This window comes from Gymnoscopelus braueri, assembly GCF_963280865.1.
Source record: "Gymnoscopelus braueri genome assembly, chromosome: 7".
Lineage (NCBI taxonomy): Eukaryota > Metazoa > Chordata > Actinopteri > Myctophiformes > Myctophidae > Gymnoscopelus > Gymnoscopelus braueri.
This window is the reverse complement of record NC_137608.1, coordinates 42,629,260-42,651,971: the sequence shown is the minus strand read 5'-3', so window position 1 is coordinate 42,651,971 and position 22,712 is coordinate 42,629,260. Positions and strand designations below refer to the sequence as shown.

Genomic DNA, 22,712 nt, shown 5'->3' with positions numbered 1-22,712 from the left:
ACTATTGATTGGAAAACAACCTGTGATATGTCTTCTTTTACATTCCTGAACCGATTAACTGACAAAGGACACAATCGTTCAGAAATAGACAGTGTTTGTTCACAAGCTGGTCCAGCCAGCTCCCATGTGTCCCGTAAGCTGACTGCACCTTCTTAATTATAGCCTTGCTTTCTGCAGCATGCTCGTCAAGTTATACACGCATGTGTCCTCCGGTCGTCGGACTTCAAAATAAAATGTACCACTAAAATGTTTTGATTGATTGATAAATTGATTGAATACTTTAAAAAATATATATAAAATAAACACAGAGGTACAGATTCATACAAAATAATGCTAAAAGGATAACCCAAGAAAGACTATGGCTTGTTTCCATTGAACAGCAGATTTAAATACCTGAACATTTGACATTTAAGCCCCAATATTTCAACAATTGCTACAAATTGCTACAAAACCTGTGGATATCCAGTCATTATGGCATAAACAATACATTGAAGGTTACATTTAGGTCTGTCTGATAATGATGTCCGTGCATGTTCAATCATGTAGCCATTACATTATGTCAGGCCATTTTCCAAAGCATACTTTTATTCTTTACTTTTTCACATTTAGGGAAAAAAATCCCCAGATTTTGCCCAGACTTATCAGGTGCCCCCTCCTCCTGTATCCATGCAGATATTGAGGGTCAGATGCAGCATGGATAAGAGAGTCTGCTAAACGCAAAATCATGGGAGGAGAGGTGGTTTTGGACTTGACCAACAGGCTGCTGAAAGGGATGGGAGCAGGGGTCATCAATGTGTCCGCACAGACAAAATGTGACAGTCCGTGGCAAGACTTGGCCTTGTCCGGTGGCATTTTAGATTTTTTATTTTTTACATAACATAATGTTCTTATATTGATCATAAGACCCAATTACTGAATGTCAGTCTCCCGGTTTTCCTCAGAATATGTATGACACTGATTTACTATGACACATTAGGAGTCCACTAGGACAGTTATGAAACTTTTTCTTTTCAAGGAACCCCCTAACTCTGCACAAATGGACTATGGGTCCATTTGGTACACTCTCAGAGTTACTGACCTGTAAAGGTAATTTAAGGCTATAGCTCTTTATGTGTTTCCAGTAATATTATTGTCAGCTCATTTTGTATGTCCATGGCAAAAATTTAATTTTGACAAAAATGTCCACCTCAAGACAGCCATAGTCATCTCTATAGTCATCTTAATGTACTATCACAATGAAAACCAAATTTTCTATTTTTGTCTTCCTCAGGCCGAAAGGCATGGCGAGAGAATATGTTTTACCCTGTCTGTCCGTCCGTCCGTGTGTCCTGTCCTGTCCGTGTGTTAGCAACTAATCTCCGGCACCGTTGGCCCGGTCAAATTTCGCACGCACATTCCCACTAGGCCGAGGAACAAATGCCACCCTTTTCACATTGGTCTGTTATAGCGCCACCAGCAGGTCTAATTTCACAAAATATGTTTTTGGAACAAAATGCCTCAAATCATGAATGCAGTGTCCGATTGCCGTGAAAGGCCTAATAAGAAAGGGCACCCTTTTCACATTGGCCTAATATAGCGCCACCAGGAGGCCACAATAACCTACCTGACCTGGCGGAGACTTGTGCTTGTACTTTTTCTAGTTTTTACATAATTTATTTTAAATATTCATGCTATATTGTCATTAGAATCTTAGTGTTTTGCCAATTATTTGGGGGCCCACTTGCAATATCCTCATGGGCCGTCCATCAGTGCGCCGCGACCCACAGGTTGAGAAGCACTGAAGAAAGACAGTAGGCTATGCAGTCTATGCAGTATGAATTTTTAGCCACATTCTTATGACATTCTCATTTGTTTATTAAAACAAATGAACACAAAGTACCTTGTAAAGCCAGTTGCCCAAGTAGCATCTCTCTGTGTGTTTGTGTGTGTGTGTGTGTGTGTGAGAGTGTGTGTGTGTGGGCGGGCGGGCGGGCGGGCGTGCGTGCGTGCGGGCGTGCGTGCGTGCGTGCGTGCGTGTGTGCGTGTGTGTGTGAAAGAGAGAGATATCATTTAAGGTATTTCACAATCACACTATCCCTTTATGAACAAATTTGGTAGGATTACCATTCCTAAGGCTAACACGTTTTCATTCAAGGTAGATTATTTTGGGCTCAGCAGCTGCAGAATTACGTTTCTTCCTACTTCCTTCTGCGACTCTTGAGAAGATCAGAGGACAAAGGTCAATGTGTGAATCGAACTCATTCACTCCCAGTATTTCCCAGACCAGCTGTGATGTTGTCACTGTACTGTGACGTCAGTCAGCGCTACACTGCACCTGTAGCATTCCACCTCAGTGATTCAGAAGAACATTTTCATGCAGACTTGTGTTAAATAGAAGCGGCAGGTGATGATGATCCTTGCTGCTTTGAAGCCTAACACAATTCAACAACGGCCAGAAAGCATAAATAACCACAGAAAAATATTTGGAAGTTAGTAAAATATACAGTACTTTTCAGTGATACAATACATGACACCCATCCAGCGCATTCCAAGCTAGTTATATCACATGCTAAAGCCTGTTTTATATTTAGTTGTATTCATGTGTCACTGTCACGTAAAGAAAATAGCTGTAGATCGACTATTTGTCGGTATAAATCAGGCACAGAAATGTTATCTTTTATTTAATGCAGTGATGGAAGAAGTACTCACATGTTTTACTTAAGTAAAAGTATCATCATGTAGATATACTTTGTTACGTTAAGTAAAAGTCACGTATTCAAAACGTACTTGAGTAAAAGTACAAAAGTATTGGCATCAAAATATACTTAAAGTACGAAAAGTACATATTGTGCAGAATGTCCCATTTCACAAGTTCAAATGTAGAAAACATCTTTTGAAAATAGCCCACAAAAATATCTACAAGCTCACAATGCATCGCATTGTGACGCATCGTAACTAACTAAAGTAGTATAGTAACTAAAGTATCTAGTAACTAAAGTTTTCATATAATTGTAGTGGACTAATAGTACATGTACATGTAGAGGTAGAAGTAAAAGTAACAGACAAAAATAACAGATCTGTTATTCCATGTGATTGTGGTACATGTTTGGGTGCATTCCATGCCCTGCTTGCCACACCCCCAACTTTTTCTGGGGAATGTGGAAGGAGGACTTCCTTGTACAGGCAGAGGTGGAGACTCCAGCTGACTCTCCCAGCCTGATCCTGCCCTTATATTTACCTGTTGAACTTGGGTAGACAGCAGGTGCTCAGGTGGATCTACAGTCTGAGAGAGGATTTTTTCTTAATAACAAAAGGTACGTGTTATTAACTTTGTCAGTCATCGATCTTTTTGACCTGAGAGTATAAATCATATATCAAGGTATGATTTACAACATACAGCCAATATGTTGTATTGTAGGAGCTGTTTGTATAATACGTATAAGGAAGTAACAAAACATTATTTCAGTACTCCTATTGTACAGTATGCATAGTGTAGTGTTCCTTCTTTTGAATCACTGAAATGATGGTCAGACAACCCCAGTACTGCTTTTAATTAAACTTTACTGCAGGTTCACATGCGGCAGCATTAGAAATGGGCATAGCATAAATAGAGTAGAGCAGTGACAGGTGCATCCAATGCAATAATTAAGCAATACATAGCCAATCACCACAATGCTCTAATTAAATGTTCTCACTTATAGTATGTTCCATGATATTATCAATTCTAATGCCTCTAAATATCTATTTCAACTATTAATGTGTGTAGTTATAAATCTTAACCATGTATTAATCATTTAAGCTTACAAAAAGGCATTGTGTTCTTGATTTTCCAAAGCATGTTATGTCAGAGTTCATATAAAAAGCCATGTCGGTTCCATAGTAATTATATAACTTTATGTCCACCATTACAGACATACTTCATGTGCTGTATAAATGGAGGGCTTATTTCCAAAACCCATTATCATACTAAATACTAAAAATGTAATGATAAATGCTTTTTTGCTTACTGCAAGAATTCTTGAAATAGCCAAGTCACAGTCACACAAAAAGGTTTACCCAAAATCTGTTGTCGTCCAGTGTTTCTCAACCTTTTCAGGCTGTGACCCTCCAAAATAATCATATTTGAACTAGGGACCCCCCACCCTGACATGCAATTGGAATTGTAGGAGTTGAGGCATTACATTTAGTTTGACTCGGTTCCACAGATACATATTGTGAAAATAGCCGATCTACAAGTTCATAACATCATATGGGGACCCCCCCTGGGGGTCTTGACCCACAGGGTGAGAACCACTTTGTCACCAGTCATTTGACAAGCTGTAGGTGTGTCCCTCCCTTGTATCTCATGTGTCCAGGAGGAAGAGAGGAGCAACAGGCAAAGCAGGATCATGTTGTACACGGAGTTACTGCAGCTGTGGAATGAGGCCGTGAAGTTGGCAGATGTCAAAGACTGGGAGGGAGCCCTGGGTATACTGGACCAGATCACAGAGCCCACCTCCAGGACACTGTTCACCAGCGCCTCGGCCTACCTGGCCCTGGGCCAGGTGGAGGCTGCCCTGCAGGTTGGTTTGTGCACAATGAATGAGAGCTGGGTGCGGAACCGTGCATTATGAGCATTTTACTGTGTAGCCTACAGGCTTTTTATTCAGCTGGTCAAGCATTGAATCCTGTGTCAACGAAGAAAGCATTTATCCAATCCTAAATGTGAGAATAAGTAAGTAGTCTAGTGTCTAGTCTATCCCCCTTTTCAATGGGCTAGACTAGAGAGCTAGACCTCTGGGAGGTGAATAGGCTCTATGCACAGTTGTTACCAATGATACTAATGAAGGCTCTGTTCCATTCTGGTCAAACAGAGTCAGGGTGCTGATATTGTGCATGTTGGCTTACTGGACACTCTGCTACACCAGTGGGTCAAGTGTGGTCCAGGGTCCCTCAGATTTCCTTGAGGGGGTTCCAAATGGCCCCTTACGGTTGTGTAACTCTGAGTGTCCAAATGGAACCAAATGGTCCCGTAAAGTCCATTTGCTTCCATTTGGACACTGTCAGAGTTTATGGAGGTCCTTGAAATTAAGAAGTTTGTTTGAGAACCATTTGCTAGAGCCAATATTGCTGAGGGCATGTGCTGAGGGCACATGCAGGGGGGGGTTGGGTGCTTGAGTACCTGCCCTTTTGCCACAAATGTAGTGCCCAACATCCATGGCCAATATCAAGAAGAACATTTGACAAATAATTATAATTTAAATCAGCTGGCTGCCATCAGTCAGTTTTAGTTTAACTTTTTGCCTGATGCAGTGAGTCATTAACCTGGAAGAAGCTTGCGACACACACTTTGTTTCACAGAGGAGGGAGGAGGGTTTACCAGGCTAGTGAGTCATAAGTGCCCTCCCACCTCATTAACCTGGCAGCTACAAACAACTTGACTGCATGGCACTCATCAAGCATGGTACTGTGGGTTCACTCCCCATCAATAAATTGTTGCTTTTGCACTTAATGTTTTGTGCAGATTGGCTACAAAACTGAGCCGTGTTCATTTCATGAGCTTGTGTTAGTTTAGTTTGTACAGAGTCAGGTTAATTGCTTCCCCCCTATTTCTAATCAATGTGATAATTACGTAAACTGGCTGTAGCTGCAGAATTATTTCTCCCTTGTCTGCTATAATTGTTGAAGCATGCTACTGCATTATCTGTTTCTCACCTCAAATGTTTTCAGATACACGTTTTAGTGTATCGTTTATGTTTAAAACATGTAATGCATTATCCAGCCTAGCTGAACCAACAGTACCTCTATAATTAAAATCAAGTGTGTTTAAAGGAGGGTGAATGAAATTACATTTTTAATTACATTTTGTCTTTAAGCTGGATCATTGTGTCATAAATAGTTCACTTTGGAATGTATAGTCTTGCTCCATTAGCATAAGTGTTGAAATTGTGTGAAATGGTACAAGGAACCCCCTAAAATACCCCAGTCCAAAAATGTTCCTTTTTCAAAACTTTGAGCACCTGGCCCTTCATTGCTCTCTGCAATGCCCTGACCGTGGTTGGGAGTAGTGGGATGTCGAACTTATGAGCAGTCACCCCTGACAGTCAGCTCCCAGTACTTACCACACGTTTTGAGTCATGCTACTCATACAGTACGCTGAGTTGGCTGTGCCTGGGATCGAACCCAGAAACTGGGGGTCCAAAGGCAAGTGCTCCACATACTGAGCTACCTGGTGGAGAGAACAATTTGTTGAAATAGTCAATCTAATGGCATCAATTCTATTGTGTGTAGGCAAACATTTTAAGATGACTAAAAACGTACTAACTGCAACCCATATTGTGCCTTATTTTCAAGCAAGCCGCTCGCGCATGCGCGTGTGTACACTGTATGTGTATATGTATATCCTTTTGTTTTCCTTGAAAGTGCTCTCCTCCCGTTTCCACATCCAGGCCTTGGACCAAACCATTGCCAAAGATGAGCGACTTGCTGTCGGATTCTTCCAGAGGGCTGCAGTCCTCATGCAGGTTGACAAGTAGGTGGGAGACATTTATTATACTGATATACTGTACAGGTTTTAATGCATTTGAATGGTGGCTCTTATTCCTAGCACCTTAGAATTGAATAGCCGAACTATAAGCTCACAACGACTCGCACTGCGAGTGCGAGGTGTTGTAAGCTTGTAGATTGGCTATTTTCACAATGTTTGCCCCTTTCTTAGGTAATATTTGACAATTTGGCCAATTTGGTATTAAAAAGGTTTTAAAAGTCATTAAATGGTAACTTTAGAAATGCGCAGATACCCTGTATACACTTATACTGTATGTTGTTTGTTTACTGTTGAGTGAGAAAACAATGTTGCACATTAAGCTAATCAAAATAATTTGGGGACCCCCTTTGGGGACCCGACCTCCAGTTTGGGAACCACGCTGCAGTAGGTCATAAGCACTCCACTTCCATGTTAACAGCCATCAGTAAAATCCTCGATGTTACTTTTTACTCTGAGAGTGTACACATTTACCTTGCTCCTTATTGCTATGGTTACCATTATACATATATATGTAGGCATCTTCATATTGAACAAACTTGTCACAGAGGATTGATTATCTCCTCTTCATTGTCTGACAGGGAACCACAGCGTTGTCCTTTCTATAAATCTAGTTATGTCTATATAGATCTCCTTCTCCAACTACACAGTATGTGATACATTCAGTTGCCCATACAAATTCTCCAGTCCCTAATTCACAACACTGAAAAAATGTGAAATAGAGAATTATCAAAAGAAGGCGCTGAGACGTGTCATGGTGATGAACTTCCAAGATCGTATCTTGCTGCTCACAAACTAAAGTCTCATTGTCAAAAGACTGTAAATCCCAGGGAGGGAATTAATTGTTACACAATTAAAGTGGATGCCATAATACAACAAAAAGATACTGATGATCACATCCCCTGAAAGGAAAAGCATTATAACAAATGACAAGTTAATTAATCACTTCAGAATTTAAATTTTATCCTAGGATTCTTTTGATCTGTGTCACATCATCGTATTCTGCTCATGAACAGCTCATTGTGAAACAAAAATTGACAAAGTCTTCCTCTCAAAAGGCCTCAACTTGGAGACATGAAATGTCTCTGTCTATAGATAGATGTGTCTCAGACTCTGTGTTTCTTCAGACTGGAAGATGCTCTGTCAGACTGTATCTGGGCTCAAAAACACATGAGGGGGAACGTGGTCATCGACTACAAACAGCTGGGGCTGCGCTACAAACTCTACAGCTGGCAGGTCAGACCACTGACTCACGCACACGCACATGCGCACACGCACACGCACACACGCACACGCACACGCACACACACACACACACACGCAGTATAGACTGTAGACACTATATTTTTCCTCTGTCCATAGTTTATTCACACCCATCATCACATTCACACTGTACCAGCCTACAGTCCCTCTCTCCTCTCTCTCTCTGCCTTAGAAGTGCTCTATATGGCATGAAGGCATTTAGAAGGAACAGACAGCCATTTCTTGACACATTAATACCACATTTTAAAACAGTCAAGAGAGACAGTGTTTTGTTTTTAGATGAACACTTGTGTGTATAGACAGATAATTAGTCACAAATACACACGGAACACTTCAGCTTACAACTAGTGAGTAAGATGAGTGAGGCTATGCAACCCGATCCTATTCAGCCAGGTAGGAATTTTACGGAGATTGTGGCTGGAATGCAGAGTTTAACCGGTGCTGTCTCATCCACATGAGGAAATAAGGACAGCCATGAATATGTTTCACTGTTTTGCGCATCAGCCACAAGGAAATATTTGAGTATTAAAAGACATCACCGCTGTGACAAGAAACACATGCAATGAATGAACTACAGGTAACCCTTCCAGGACCCTCATCCATCACATTAGCAGAATGACGGAATAAGCTTGCTGCGAGTGTACTGTACATTGTGTGTGTGTGTGTGTGTGTGTGTGTGTGTGTGTTTGCGTGTGAGTCAGGTCTTGTATAACGCAGCAGCTGTGTACTGCCGGATGGGCCAATGGGACCAGGCTAAGAACATCCTCTTGTCGGCCTCCCAGGAGAAAGGAGGGGGCAGAGCGGGCATAGTGGACGCTGTTTTGGATGGCATCTCTGTGAGTATCATAACCTAATACTCATCAATGACATGGTGCTTAGGAAGGCTTAAGCTCTGGATCCACATTACGTTACGTTCTTTTACACTGTAAAATCCACCACTTTCAACCTTGCATCCCTATTTTGGATTTTCTGGATCCGTACACAGTAAAACTGTTTTTTGTAAATATATATTTTTTAAAGGGCCCTAATGGACCCAACCATTTTTACACTCTCAGAGATAAATGAACACTGAGCATTTAACTGTGTACACACTGTACTTCTGCTGGTCATGCATTGAATCCTGTGTCAATGAAGAAATATTATGGATAGGAGATAACTCCTAGCATCCCTATTCTGGGTCAAACATTTGGCAAAAATAGCCTATCTACATGCTTACAACAAGTTCCGTCAGATCCATATAAATGAAGAGAGATGTACTCGTGACCTACTGTTTTGGGCGTAAAAGTGCTGAACAGTGAACCTTAACCGAATTAAATTCCCCCTGTTCTGCCTATTCGACTTGATTAATTATTGGAAGAGAACCGGAGAAGTAAAAGTGCTGGGTCAGGGGAAAAGTAAAGTTGTCGTGTTGAAATATTCATCCTTTTGAAGGGAATTGGCATTCAACTCATGTGTGATAAAATTATATATCAAAATACATCATAACATTTATATCATCATGTATAATTTTCTGTGCATTGACCTCCAGAGGGGTGAGGTGCCTGTTCCTCTAATGGTGCCAGAGGGGGGGGTGTTCCGACCCAGGAAGCAAGATGTGGAGCAGCTCCAACAGAGAGACTTTCTAGGGAAAGCAAAGGTACAAGATCCCTGCAACTGGAGACCAATTCCCAGAGTGCAAAGTGCAATGTAAATAATACTGTATAAGTGCAAAATAGAATTCATTAGTCATAGTAATGTCTTCATAAATCTTCATGTCTGGTAACAAAATAGAAATAAGTTTGATCATACCACTGAAGAAATAATAATTGCATCCAAAAAAGGCACAAACTACTGAGTGTCTGATGAATTGTCAGGAATCCTGAATGTTTCAAACAATCTAGGTCTGTCCTCGACTAAAGGAATTGTTAGTCGATAATTAGGAATTATTAGGATAATTAGGAATTTGTTGAGTAATCGATTAGTTTATTAAATCAACAAATGAGCCAAATAATTTTTGCTACATATAATCGTGCAGGGACCAGCCTTTATTTAAGGTTAATATAATATTAACCATACAATAATATTCATAAAGATTCAGGAATCATTTTAGATCATGGTATCACACATTGCAGGTTTTGATTTTCAAATGATTAAATTGAGGACTTCTAAGCTGCAAAAACATGTTCGCAATATTTGAGTTGGTGGCCTAGTTCTCCCACCTACAACCCAGTTCTGTCCAGGGCCCAGTTCTCCTGGTACATGAGGGGAAAACCCTAACTTGGTGCTTGGTTTGACTTTGTGCTTCCAGGTGATCACCTCCATAATCCCCAATGATGACTTTGGAGGTTTTGAGCCACTCAGGATGCAGGTACAGTATGACAGGAACGTTGTGGCTCTATTTGGCTTATACATGTTGTCAGTCTGTGTTTCTCTTGACTGTCCTTCCATCCCCACAACAGACACCTGGATTTTATGAGCCGAAGGTACGCGGAGCGCCTCCTCAGTGAGTATTGTCATATAAAGTGGCCGAACGGTGTCTGACATGTCAGAAGTGAAACTATTCTAGATTTCTAGTTTAACTTGAATACAAGAGCAAATGGCTGTTTTCAGAGGTACTGCACAGAGATTTAGATTGAACATGGTGCTGTACTGCATAAGTAATGTTCTTTCCTTGCTACCTCTCAGGGATTCCCGTTACATGCGTGTGCGTGTTCCTTACATGGGACGGGGCCCGGGTCAGCTGACTGTGCCGGGATCGGCTATGGTCTTTGTGTTTAGTGAAGTGGATAGAGAGGGGATGGCTACTGTCATATATGATGGACAGGTAAGGTATTTTCTTGAACATTTCAAAAACAAGTGGAAAACATTGGCAGTGTTATTAAAGAAACAAACGTTTTGGGTATCTGAATGCATAAGTGTCTGCTTATATGAAGTCCTCTGTAGGCTAATTGTGGGGATCTGTGATGGCACGGCCAGTGCCATTACAGCAGAAGTGGCAAAAAAAATCATGCCTTGTGCTTTTTCTTTCTGTTGGTCTAAATTATCTTGCACTAATTTGATTGTCTGATTTGTTTATGATCTGCTTTCAGAAAGGTCTTCTGCCCATGACCTTGCTGGAGCCGGCAGATACCAAGGCATCCAAAGGCAAAATTAAGGTGCAGGGGAAAGGGAGAGGGGGGAGAGTGAAAGAGGGAGGGGAGGGGAGGGAGAGACCCTATTTAACCCAATGCGATAACCCCAGCCAATACTGGGTACTGAACACTCTGAATGACGCGTTGCGTTAATCTGGTGTAGATGTACTTAACGTCTACTCCCTGATTACCCAATTTTAGGCTCCCACTGTGCAGAGCTTTGGTTATCTCTCCTAAACCCTATGAATGACTGAATGAATGAATGAATGAAGAAGAAAACTGTTGTGTCAGGGGAAAAGGGCCCTGTGTTGAAAATCATTACTGTAATTTTCCCAAGCTCAATTTTCTCTAACAAAAGATGCCGGTCTACTGCACGCTGAATAGTGGCGATAACTCGGGACTCTTTAGATGTTTTACAATGCAAATGAATGGCTCAGAGAAGAGTCTGTTTCCATGACGACTCAGTGTGTTTTTCTTTTTTTGCCCCAGAGTGTTCCAAGCGGGATTCCGCTCCCTCCAGGTTTTAAACCGCCCACTCGCCCACATACCCGGCCCAGACCTGCAATACCTGCTACACCTACACCTACTGAGGGTAGGTCACCCAGATCTGCAACGCAGTCTGAGGGTGGGTCACCCAGACCTGCAACACATTCTGAGGGTAGGTCACCCAGATCTGCAACACGTTCTGAGGGTGGGTCACCCAGACCTGCAACACATTCTGAGGGTAGGTCACCCAGATCTGCAACACAGTCTGAGGGTGGGTCACCCAGACCTGCAACACATTCTGAGGGTAGATCACCCAGATCTGCAACACGTTCTGAGGGTGGGTCACCAAGACCTGCAACACATTCTGAGGGTGGGTCACCCAGACCTGCAACACATTCTGAGGGTAGGTTACCACCACAACGTCCCTGTCTCTCATATTCTCTTCCTGTACGTGCTGTAATATTGTCACTCGGGTCGGGTGGAAAGCTGTAGGTACTGTATGTCCAAAACTCTTAACTTTTCAGAAAATGGTGTTCCAATAGATCCAATGTAATTATTTAGTCATAAGCGCGTTAATTTCGTTTCGTTGGTTCAATATCTATAAAACCCACAGACACACTTAACCATTTTAACTTAATTTTTTTTCTCCAAAGATAGACCATCTACAAGCGGCTCTATGAGCTTGTAGATTTTTGCTACTTTTGTGTGACACTGGAGTTCATTTACGGAAAAACATAAAAAGTTGAAAAATGGAGATACAAGGTTTCTGAGCAACAGTGATGATATGCACCTCTCCTGGAAAAATGACACCTTACTTTTTCCTATCGGGTTCACACTGTACCTTTTTTTTATTGTTCTGCCATCAGGACAGTTTTGATTCATTGTAATGCCAGTTAATCTAGGAATTTAAACTTGTATCATGGCTCCAAGCATTGTGGCTCACTCTATACAAAAGTGAGTTATAAATGCCCAATATAATTATCCCAAGTAAATGGACGTGTATGGCGAGGGTAATGCAAATGTGAAATGATAGATAGATGATAGAAAATACCAGTGTTGATTTAACTCTGAAGAGGGTCCAAATGGAAACCAAATGGGTCCATTTGCTTTCCATTTGTACACTTTTTGTTTAGGTATATTAACACCAAGGACTTGATTGTGTATGCAAGCAGTGATTGAAGCATGAACTAGCTGGCTCTTTTATTTTCTCTCCAGCAAGTTTTGTCACAAACTCCACCTCACCACCTCCTTCCTACATCACTGTCGCATCACCACCGCTGCCAACACCATCCTACCCCACTGTCACCTCACCATCACTCCTGCCACCGTCATCACCCCTGCCACTGTCACCAAGACGCAAGCACACACATGCAAGCAATTCAACCACCCCCCAGGTACGCATTGTAAAGTGGAGCATGAATTGATAACTGAATTCTTCTTCAGCGATTCAGCTTCCGACACACAATTGTTTCCCTTTTTTTTCTACACAGTCTAAATATAGAAGCATTGTGTGAACTTGAGAATAAAATGCCTTTGTAAGACCTGCACTTAACAGAGGTAGAATGCTGATGTGTCCTGATTAAGTCACTCTTACGCTCAGGGGAGAAAGAGGTAGTCAGTAGTCGGATATAAATATCCACATGGATTGTTGGAGACCATCTTCTGTGCCTGGGTGTGTCAGAGAGAGCTAAATCAACTCTCAAAAGAAAAATGTTTGTTGTGCCTATGCCAAAATAATCATGGCCTTCCTGCTCCACTTTTGCCATGAAATGCCTGCCTGTATTTGTGTTTCAGGAAGATGCCAGTTAAGGCAGACAAGAAACTTCTCTCTCTGCTAGTCATTGATCATTTTTGAAGCCTCTGCTTCTTAAACACAATGGAGATTATCAATGATCAGATCTAGATGATCAAATGAATGTTTTCCTTCTGACTTCATCAAAACGGATCAAAACAAAAGTTCACACAACAGCGTGTTTTTCTGTACTGCTGTAGACTACTTCAAATTGCTAATAAAGTATTCAATCAATCAATCTTGCTGCTCCACCACATTTACTACACCGCCACAATTTTGATCTTCGTCTGACTTCACCAAGTAATAGCATTCTGTAGCTGATGTTTCTCTTTTGACAATTTCGACTGTATTCAATTCAAGAGCTGCAATATGGTGACAGATTGTAATTCTGTCAAACTCAAAATAATACTTTATTTAAATGCAATACATTTAATAGGAAAATCTCCAGCTATAGTTAGTACTGACGCACACAATACAAACGCAACGGGACCTGAACAACAGTTTGCATATATTTATCTATACTGTATCTACCGCAGTGTTTCCTGAAGCGATATGAAGCCATTTTCAGCTGAAGGATACATGCAGCTTTATCCTGGGGAACCAAAAGGTCCAGGAAAAGTTAAATGGTTGTGCGATGGTGTTATCTGTCATGGTGTGTTCTGAGAGAATGCTGATGGGGTAGCAGTAACACAGGGGAAGGACCCAAATGCAGACGACCGGAGGCTGGCCAGGAGCAATTCAATTGGATTCATTAAATCACACAAAGGGTACAAGGCTTACTGATAGCTGAAGCAGGCAAGGGGTCAAAACCAGGAAGGCAGTCCATCACAGGCAACACACAAAGAAAAACAGGGAGCCGGCAAGAATCCAATATCCAGGGACGGGCAAAAGGTCAAACAAAATACTCAGCTTAGGCAGGTAATGGTATTACAGGTTCCAGAGATGGGACTCAACACAGAACATAAATATTAAACCTGAGATGGGGCAAGCAGTGAGTGGGGGTGATCCAGTTAAGTAGCAACAGGTGAGAAGATAGGCGGTCCGGTGGGGAGGAGGGAAAGTCCAGGAGCATCTTGTGGATAAGTGGAGAATAGCATCTTGTGGATAAGTGGAGAATAGCATATCTGGTGAGTTGAAGGAAATGAGACAGAGACATACCTGTATGTGACTGCAGAGAAGGGACAAAGACAGATGTGACTGCAGAGTAAAGCCAGAGACAGATGTGACTGCAGAGTAAAGCCAGAGACAGATGTGACTGCAGAGTAAAGCCAGAGACAGATGTGACTGGAGAGGAAAGGCAGAGACAGCCGTGACTGGAGATGAGAGACAGATGTGGCCGGAGAGGAGTGACAGACAGTGACAGACAGATTGTGATACCTGCCTGCTACCTTTCCACAGGGGTAAAATTGATACCATATGCATTGGGAGGATTTCCAATGGGTTTGTAAAATACACATTGTCTTAATAAATACCTTCCATTCTTTTTCTTCCCCAGCCCACAGGCTTAGCCCATGGAGGTGACTCTGTGGACTCAGTGGACTCTGTGGACTCTGTGGTGGTGAAGGTGCACTTCAGATATACGGTGGCTGTTAAGGTGCCACTGGACACGTCTTACCATGAATTGAGGGAGCAAATTTCACACAAACTGGGCCAGCCAGCCAGTCAGTTGCGCCTCAGGTATCATCAGGGCCCGACAACCCATTTCTGTCACCTTGAATTTCAACAAGTGCTGTTGGCACTCTAAAAATAAACCCTTTTCTCTCATCTTCCCTCCCTTCTTTACACTGTCACGTTGTTGTTTTAGAATAAACAAAGGTACATCATATTCATTGCTCTGTATTTAAATATATATATATACATATATATATTTATTTTTTTAAATATGAGATTGCATACATTTAAAAATAGCCGATCTACAAACTCACAGCACGTTGTGAGTTTGTAGTATTTTGGAAATGGTTTGTAATCTTTTGCCTATAATGACATGCCCCAAAATAGGGATCAATTATTAATAAATTGTTTTGTTAAATGTATCTATTTTTTTTAAATAATCAATTAAAACGATTGGTTTGATTGAACTGACCCCTACACATCTCTATGCCCTCCAGACGTAAGCTGCATTGCTCTCAGGTGCTGCAGCCTCTAGAAGAAGATACAGAGCCTCTGCTGCTGCTAGCAGAGGCTGGCAGAGCCACCCTGTGGTGTCAGGTAAGATCAGTGGTTCTCAAACTTTTTCATGTCAAGGACACCCAAATTGATATGTATTTGGTCGAGCCCCCCCCCCCCATCTAAAATGTTTTGTGCCAGGGACCCCTAGCCTGGCTCCAGCCCCTGAATCGCTAGCCTCTCATTCAGGGTCTGGTGACGCTGTCGAAGGTGGGGTTTTCTCTGTTGAAAATCTAACCGGCGGCCCGGCCCAATTGAGATCGGGATAATCCAGTATGAACCAATCTTCAAAGAGTCCCACTTTGGCCACGCCCCCATCTCAGAAAACGGCTGCACTGAGAGGGCTAATGAAGTGAATGCCTGAATGAAAATTCAGGCTGAGTGTCAGGCTAAGGGACCCCCAGAAGAGAGGAGAACATTTTGAAAAATAGCAGATATACAAGCTTGTGGCACGAAGTCACACGCTGTGAGCTTGTACATCTGCTGTTTTTTAATAGCCAACCCTTAATGCTGAGTGCCAAGCAGGGAGGCATTGGGTCCTTTAAAAAAAAAGATATATATATTTTTTTCTGCCTTAATGATAGTATTGTGGAGATGGAGTGGAAACGGGAAAGAGAGACGGGGCAAAGATCGTCGGGATCGAGACTAGAACCCGCGATGCGCTGTCAGGCATCAGAGCCTATGTGTGGTATGTCCCTGGACCGCTAGTCCAGCGGGCGCCCCTGTAATTGGGTACCATTTTTATAGTCTTTGCTATGACCCGGCTGGGGAATTGGGGGGTCCCAATATCAGGGTGGACACTCTAACCACAAGGGCTGGTTTAATGTAAATATGGGTTGTAAATTGCCAAACAAAAGACTTGAGTATTATAAGTTCCTAAATGACACACATGCACACAAACACAGCAACATTATGTATTTACACACACACACACACACACACACACACACACACACACACACACACACACACACACACACACACACACTCTCACCACTTTCATGCATCTGTAATACCCAGCTGATATAACTGATTGCAATGGTTAGTACATTTCTAATTTAAAATCTGTTAAATGCTTCCTTTCTCTGGTGTGTTGTATCTCAGACTGAGCACCCCCTGGCCAGCCGTACCATCCTCTACCAGATGGTGGCAATGTATGACTACATTGCTGATGGCCCTGAGGACCTGGAGTTCAGTGAAGGAGACACCATTGACATTCTGGGCGAAGGTGAAGATTGTAGGGGTGGAGGGAGACATTGTGATGCCCCTTTCTCAATCTGTTTGTCTGTCGGTTTGATTGAAAATGCCCTCTTTGTCTGTCTCTGTCCCTCCCTACCTCAATTACGTCTCTATCTCGTTCTCTCACTATCTTTCTCTTGATGGGCTCTCTCACTCTGTCTGTCCCCTGTCTTGCTTTTTCTCTCTCTCTCACACTTTCCTTGCTTTCAGTTTTTCCTTATATAACGTATATCTCTTCCATGTATTTTCTCTCTCCTTAATTTTGACCCATCTCTGTTCTTTCATTCTTCTCTCTTCTACATTTGCTATTACTCTGTCTCCATCCTTCCTTTCTGTTTGCCCCCTCCCATTTAAAACTCTCTCTCTGTGTCTGTCTGTCTGTCTCTGTGTGTGTGTCTATCTCCCCCTCCAGTTAATGAAGAATGGCTAGAGGGACACTGTGCTGGGAACATAGGTATCTTCCCAAGCTGTTTTGCCTACAGGGAAAACCCCAATGTGGAAGATGCCACCAGCCCAGATGGGCAACACACCACTAAGCGTAATGTGGAACACAACACCAACCCCAATGTGGAAGATCACACCAAATTATAAGATGGTCCAGACAGATATGAGACCAGGTTGATGTCCATCAGAAACTACCTTGTGAATATCCGTATTAGCTTGTATATTGTCCCATATCAACCAGTGATGCACAGCGATAAAGGACCAGTTACTGTTCTTATATTGATGGTAATATAAGTCCCCTTCAGTTCATTCAGAACATTATTTAGATTTTTCATTTGGGCTTAAATTATAGTTAGATAATGATCATTTAAATTAATATTATGCACTATGTGCGAAACGGGGATAGACTGCTGCGCTCTGGCTGATACCGACAATGAGCCTCTCCGACCTACTTATCTATGTACCTAATATCAGCTTAAAGTTTATAGTCTATTTTAAAAATAAAAGTGTAGCAAAACTCAGAGGAGTTCATATATATATAATAGGCTTAAGGGAGAAGTTGACTTCTCTTGGAGATGAGGTCGGCTTTATGTGGTTTTGTATTTAGAGATTCTCATATTTCCTGTAGTAATCTTTCAGAGAATTGAATCAATCAAGAAGCAATTGTGTCAGGTCAAAATTATGGAAACGGCCAGTGGTGAATTGCATGGTTCGCAGATTCGAACATCCGTGATCAATAGCTCATAAGTGAAATGCTGTTAAAACACAAACTATGCCTCTTTCCTATACTGCAGTAAGCTACAACCAAATTTTAATCAAAACAAGACTTCCTCCAGTCAGGCTATGCTGAAGTTTCAGGGAGGGGGCACTCAACACAGATACAATCTATTAATATTTTTATTTTGTTTCTTTATTTTCTTACTTCACTGTTTATGTACTGTTATGAAATATTTCCTGCCAGTATACTGGAATTTAGAGAAACCCATGGAGAAGGGGCAGGTCAGGCTTAAGGAATAATTAACAAAGTTGCAGGTGTTTTCTGTGTCTTAGTCAGTTGCAGGTGTTTTCTGTGTCTTAGTCATAATGGTATGGCTGTATTACTGTGTAAACCTGCAAACCTTGTGGAAGATATAACAAATAAAAAATTGGTTTGAGAAAAAAAAGGCATGCCCTCCCTCCCTCCATCTGTCTGTCTGGGGCGTGTGGGATTGTGTGCAAGTATGAAAAGGGGCATTTAAGAATATAAAGGATAAAGAACTGTCAGTACACCATTACGGTACAAGAAGAGTGACGGCCTGTATGGACTAGAGACAAACCTTTGGACAGTGAACACATCGTGAAGTAAAGTGTGGCATGTCGTCGTCACTAGCACAAACATGACATTACCCTAAAGGCAAATTCATAGTCCAGACGTACCATGCACCAACCGGACTCCACTGGGGTGTGTGCAGACTGTAAAGACTGGAGCTCAGAAATTGCCCCAGCTGTGTCAAGATCAGCCTGCTTTATTAACCAGGAGCCACTAAATAATGGAAAGGTCTCTGCAGAAAGTTCAGCTGTGTTAAATATTTGTTTAAATCTTGTTTTCACAGGTATTATAAGTATTCCCATGTATTTTATGCCTTCCTTTGTGAGACACTCTAACACGTGCCTTAACACACATACAGTACACAAATTTCCACGCATGCACGCACACTCATTAGATTGTGTCTCACAATTGGCTCTATTTCACATCATCTGATTAAAGCTACGACTGCTTAATTGGCAAAACTAATCTTTCAATTAAAAGTTTTAAGAGCCATTCATAAGAAATACTGCAAAGATCTTGGGGCTTGGTGATTTACTTTGACTCTGGGAAAATTAAAGGGAATTATAGTACACATGATTAAGCATTTAAATAGCATTGAATTATAAACAAGACTGGGTCTAACGGCATGGATCTCAGACTTCATGCATGGCCAGTCTTAGGTGTAAAATCAGCACTATGACATCAGTACTATACTATGATGTCGGCAAGGTTTCAGCCAGATTTGACTGGCATTGGTATTCAGTATAAAAACAATTGGGGAGATATTTCCTTGGCCTATTGGCAGTGTGCACCAGAAATTTGGTGATGATCGGTCCAGTGGTTAGAACACACACACACACACACACACACACACACACACACACACACACACACACACACACACCCTATTCTAGATGGCTCAGCCTGTGGGAGCCACAGCGTAACATTTCACCAAGTTATGCAAAAGATGTTACTATTCAAACTGTTTATGTATATACAAAGACAGACGCAAACAGAAACAAATGTATACCACATACCTAGGTACGATAACAGAATAACATAAGAGTAAAATAAAATACAGTTAAATGGGGTTAAATTAAAACAAAGTAAAATAAAATATTCATGGGAGGGGGTGGTTAACAAAAAAATTGTTGCCATATCTTGTCAAATCTCTGGATGGAGCCACGTGTGTATGTATTACAACATCTCCAGCTTAAGGTGAGACACTTAACCCAGTGTGTATGAGATGGAGGTGCTGTTCATTTCCAATTAAAAAGGATAAGAAGAGATGTGAAGGCTATTGCCTCTGATTGAGAGTTAGGAAATGAAACATTTTCCGGAGCAATTCCAAAAATGCCTGTGATAGACATGTTGTGGTAGCCATTTGCCTGGGAGTTACAGTACATGCGTCACCTTGTTTGGCAGATGGGGAAACAGCTGAGCTGATAAACATTTGCCATTAGATTCCTCATGTGGTTTAGAGGGAGAAAGTATAGCAGGCAGGAAAGGATTTAATTCCTTCCTTTTTGCTGATGTTCCCCCATAGTAAAGTGTCTGTGGCACTAAGTTGGAACTACTGTACTGTAGTGACCTATAGCCAAGCCAGTACTGTTTCCTAATTCAGTTGAGATGGAACGCTTCCAAAATGTACCAAAGCCGATAATGTACAGTTAGGTTTGCAGTCTCCATAGCCTACGTCTGTGCATCTCGGCAGTGGAGCTAAAAATAGCACTCAAAAGACGCTGTATATTACTAAGCATTGCTTGGCCTCGAGACCATTGCTTGCTCTGAATGAGTGGGAAGCGTGCTGGTCCTGCCATTAATTGTTGGAGGGAAATGTCAGGTGCTTTTAGTGTTCATCAGAAAAAGTATATCTAGCCCTATTCACATGCTTTAAAAGGAGGCCTCTAATTATCAGCCCATTCTCCTGTTTGTGGAATCGACGCCCACCTTCCCTTTGCTAGAGATAGAGAGAGCGAGGTTGAACACTGTAGTGTCCGGGCTGTTGGCTGGGAGAGACTTCCCAGCATGCCTTGGGGCATGCATGTGTTTGTTATGTTTGTGCAAGGGAATGTGTTTATTGGGCTTAATGTGTCATGGGGTTTGTGTGTTTTAATGATAATACACAGCGCTCAATGTATTATACAGCGCGCCCCTTTCCCTTCTATGAATGAGTTGAGTTGGTTTGCTTGTGTTGTGAATAAAAGTGTTCGAAAATGTTGTCATTGTGACTACACTTTCTGATCTGAAAATCATTACATTGGTGTCAAAAGTGGGCTGAAAGAGATGGAGGAAATGCTCCTCCTCTGCCTGGTGCCATCCTGCATCGCTGAAGACACTCTCGAAGAGGAGACCAACACAGCGCTGGAAGAAAGCCACCAAGAGGATGCTTGCCACCGGGTGATACAGGAACAGGAATAAACCTCTGAAGAGGCCGATCTCTTCCGCTGGCCAGATGGCGCCAGTGTATCCCGAGATTGCTTGGGAAACATTGCATGGACCCATAATGGTCGCCACCCTTGGGGTTTACAGCATCCGGCAGTGAGCTAACTGTTCTCATGAGCGCTTTGGTGCAGCGATTTGCTTTTGAGAATGAGGCCAGGGAACAACTGTCCACCAGATGGAGAGAGAGAAATGAGAGAAAAGGAGCTCATGCCGTCAAGTTGCACAGACGTATCCAATGCAGCTATCCCACATTCCCAAGCAGTTGGCACTACAAGCGTTTGTTTGGGGACTCCATTCTGATAATCTTCAGGATATCTGTGTATCCAGCCCACAGACATTCCACAATGCCCTCAAGGAAGCAGAGTGCGTAGACCCCATACTACATTCCACCATCCATGGTCCGAGTGCCCACGTCAGCATGAGACAAGCAGATTGTGGGGAAGATTAAATGATCAGTGAGGGGTTTTCAGTCTACCCCCACCAGTTACGCATGGGAGACATAATGGCTGCCAACGATGCAGGAGAGTGAGCACAGATGCAAGGTCACGGACTGCTCCCAATAGCGGTGGCCAATAGAAGGCTATACCCACGAATTCTAGCTGGCTGACACCCAGGACGAGCGCATCATCGGATTGGATTTATTTGGGGAGCCATGGTGCATGTTACTTTTTGTAGCCTAATTAATGTTTATCGCCATACACCACAATAGGGAGGGGTAATTACTCCCCTCTATGCCTCGCATTGACTTGGTTGTGCTTGCGTTGTGAATTAAACTATAACGGCTGCTATGTGCAGACATTACACGTTTGAGTGCTTGATCTTGAGTGACACATCCAATGACAACACAAGCTACAGAAGCCTACAGTATTTCACAGAAACGTATTATGCATCATACTGTGCATTCTACTCCTAGAGGTACAGAGCATATTCTTTGAGACTGCCTTGACAGGGAGAAATTCACTGTTTGTTTCTCCCAGACAGACAGCCATGAAGAAATCAGATCAGTGCTACAAAGCATAAAAATATTATTAAAACTAGAAAAAGTGCTCCTCGGAGCACAGGTCTCCGCCAGGGCCTGGTGGCGCTATAATAGGCCAATGTGAAAAGGTAGCCATTTCTTCTTAGGCCTTGCACGGCAATCGGACACTGCATTCATGATTTGAGGCATTTTGTTCAAAACAATTGTTTTGCTAAATTGGACCGGCTGGTGGCGCTATAACAGGCCAATGTTAAAAGGGTGGCATTTGCTCCTCAACATAGTGTGAATGTGCGTGCAAAGTTTGACCGCAATCGGATGCTGTTCATGATCTGCCACCCATCTGCGGCATTTTGTTCAAAACAAGCCACTACTGCAAACTTTAGATGCAAATCTTAGCCAATCAGGATGGAATATGAAAAATCAAACACATCCACATGACTATAGAGATCATGTGTACCGATTTGCGTGAAATGTGGATAAAATCGGAAGGAGTAATATAACAAGACCAGGAGACCTGGTTCTGCCAGACCCAGAATGAAGTCCTAGTATGTGCTGTATATTTCCATATGGTTGCTTCACAGGTAGCCTACAGACAGGGGAGCGTATTCAAAGAGGTGGCTGTTGGCCCTGAGTGGGGGTTACAATCAGCATTGCCTTTTGTTCTACCTGAGAGACAGGAGGTCTGTCTCCATCCCTTTTCCTGCTTCATACAGGTGCAAATTGAATCAGGGAACTCAGAGGGGGATCTATTGTTTGTCTGGGTGGGTCTCACTTTTGGAGGCTGACCCCCACCCCCTTATTCAAAATGTGACCACTGCTATATATACCATACTAAAATGTAAGCTTGTGGTGTGTGCCACTCCAGGCCGTTGGGCTGTGGACTGGAGATGGTTGGCTGTTCTATACTGTCTGTACTGTCTGAATAAACTGGAAGCAACGAAACCTCACTAACTAGTGATGACTCCTTCATTCTACAACCATTCATTCTCATCTCTGGG

The 22,712-nt window shown here is 42.3% G+C and overlaps 1 protein-coding gene across 2 annotated transcripts; it reads left to right on the top strand.

The window, feature by feature from the left end:
- The first annotated feature begins 3,215 nt into the window (after positions 1–3,215).
- noxa1 (NADPH oxidase activator 1) lies at positions 3,216–18,124 on the top strand. 2 transcript variants are annotated; one of them, XM_080432864.1, is made up of 16 exons: positions 3,216–3,293; positions 4,335–4,541; positions 6,408–6,490; positions 7,630–7,738; positions 8,467–8,601; positions 9,294–9,401; positions 10,053–10,112; positions 10,204–10,247; positions 10,430–10,568; positions 10,834–10,899; positions 11,365–11,764; positions 12,577–12,755; positions 14,649–14,830; positions 15,262–15,361; positions 16,424–16,547; positions 16,971–18,124. In XM_080432864.1, exons 2-16 carry the CDS (start codon positions 4,368–4,370, stop codon positions 17,147–17,149), a joined length of 2,082 nt encoding a protein of 693 aa, XP_080288990.1. In that variant the 5' UTR covers positions 3,216–3,293; positions 4,335–4,367; the 3' UTR covers positions 17,150–18,124. The 2 variants fall into 2 exon arrangements, with proteins under 2 accessions (XP_080288990.1, XP_080288991.1); XM_080432865.1 differs by having other exon boundaries at positions 3,222–3,293; positions 4,303–4,541.
- Positions 18,125–22,712: the final 4,588 nt, after the last annotated feature.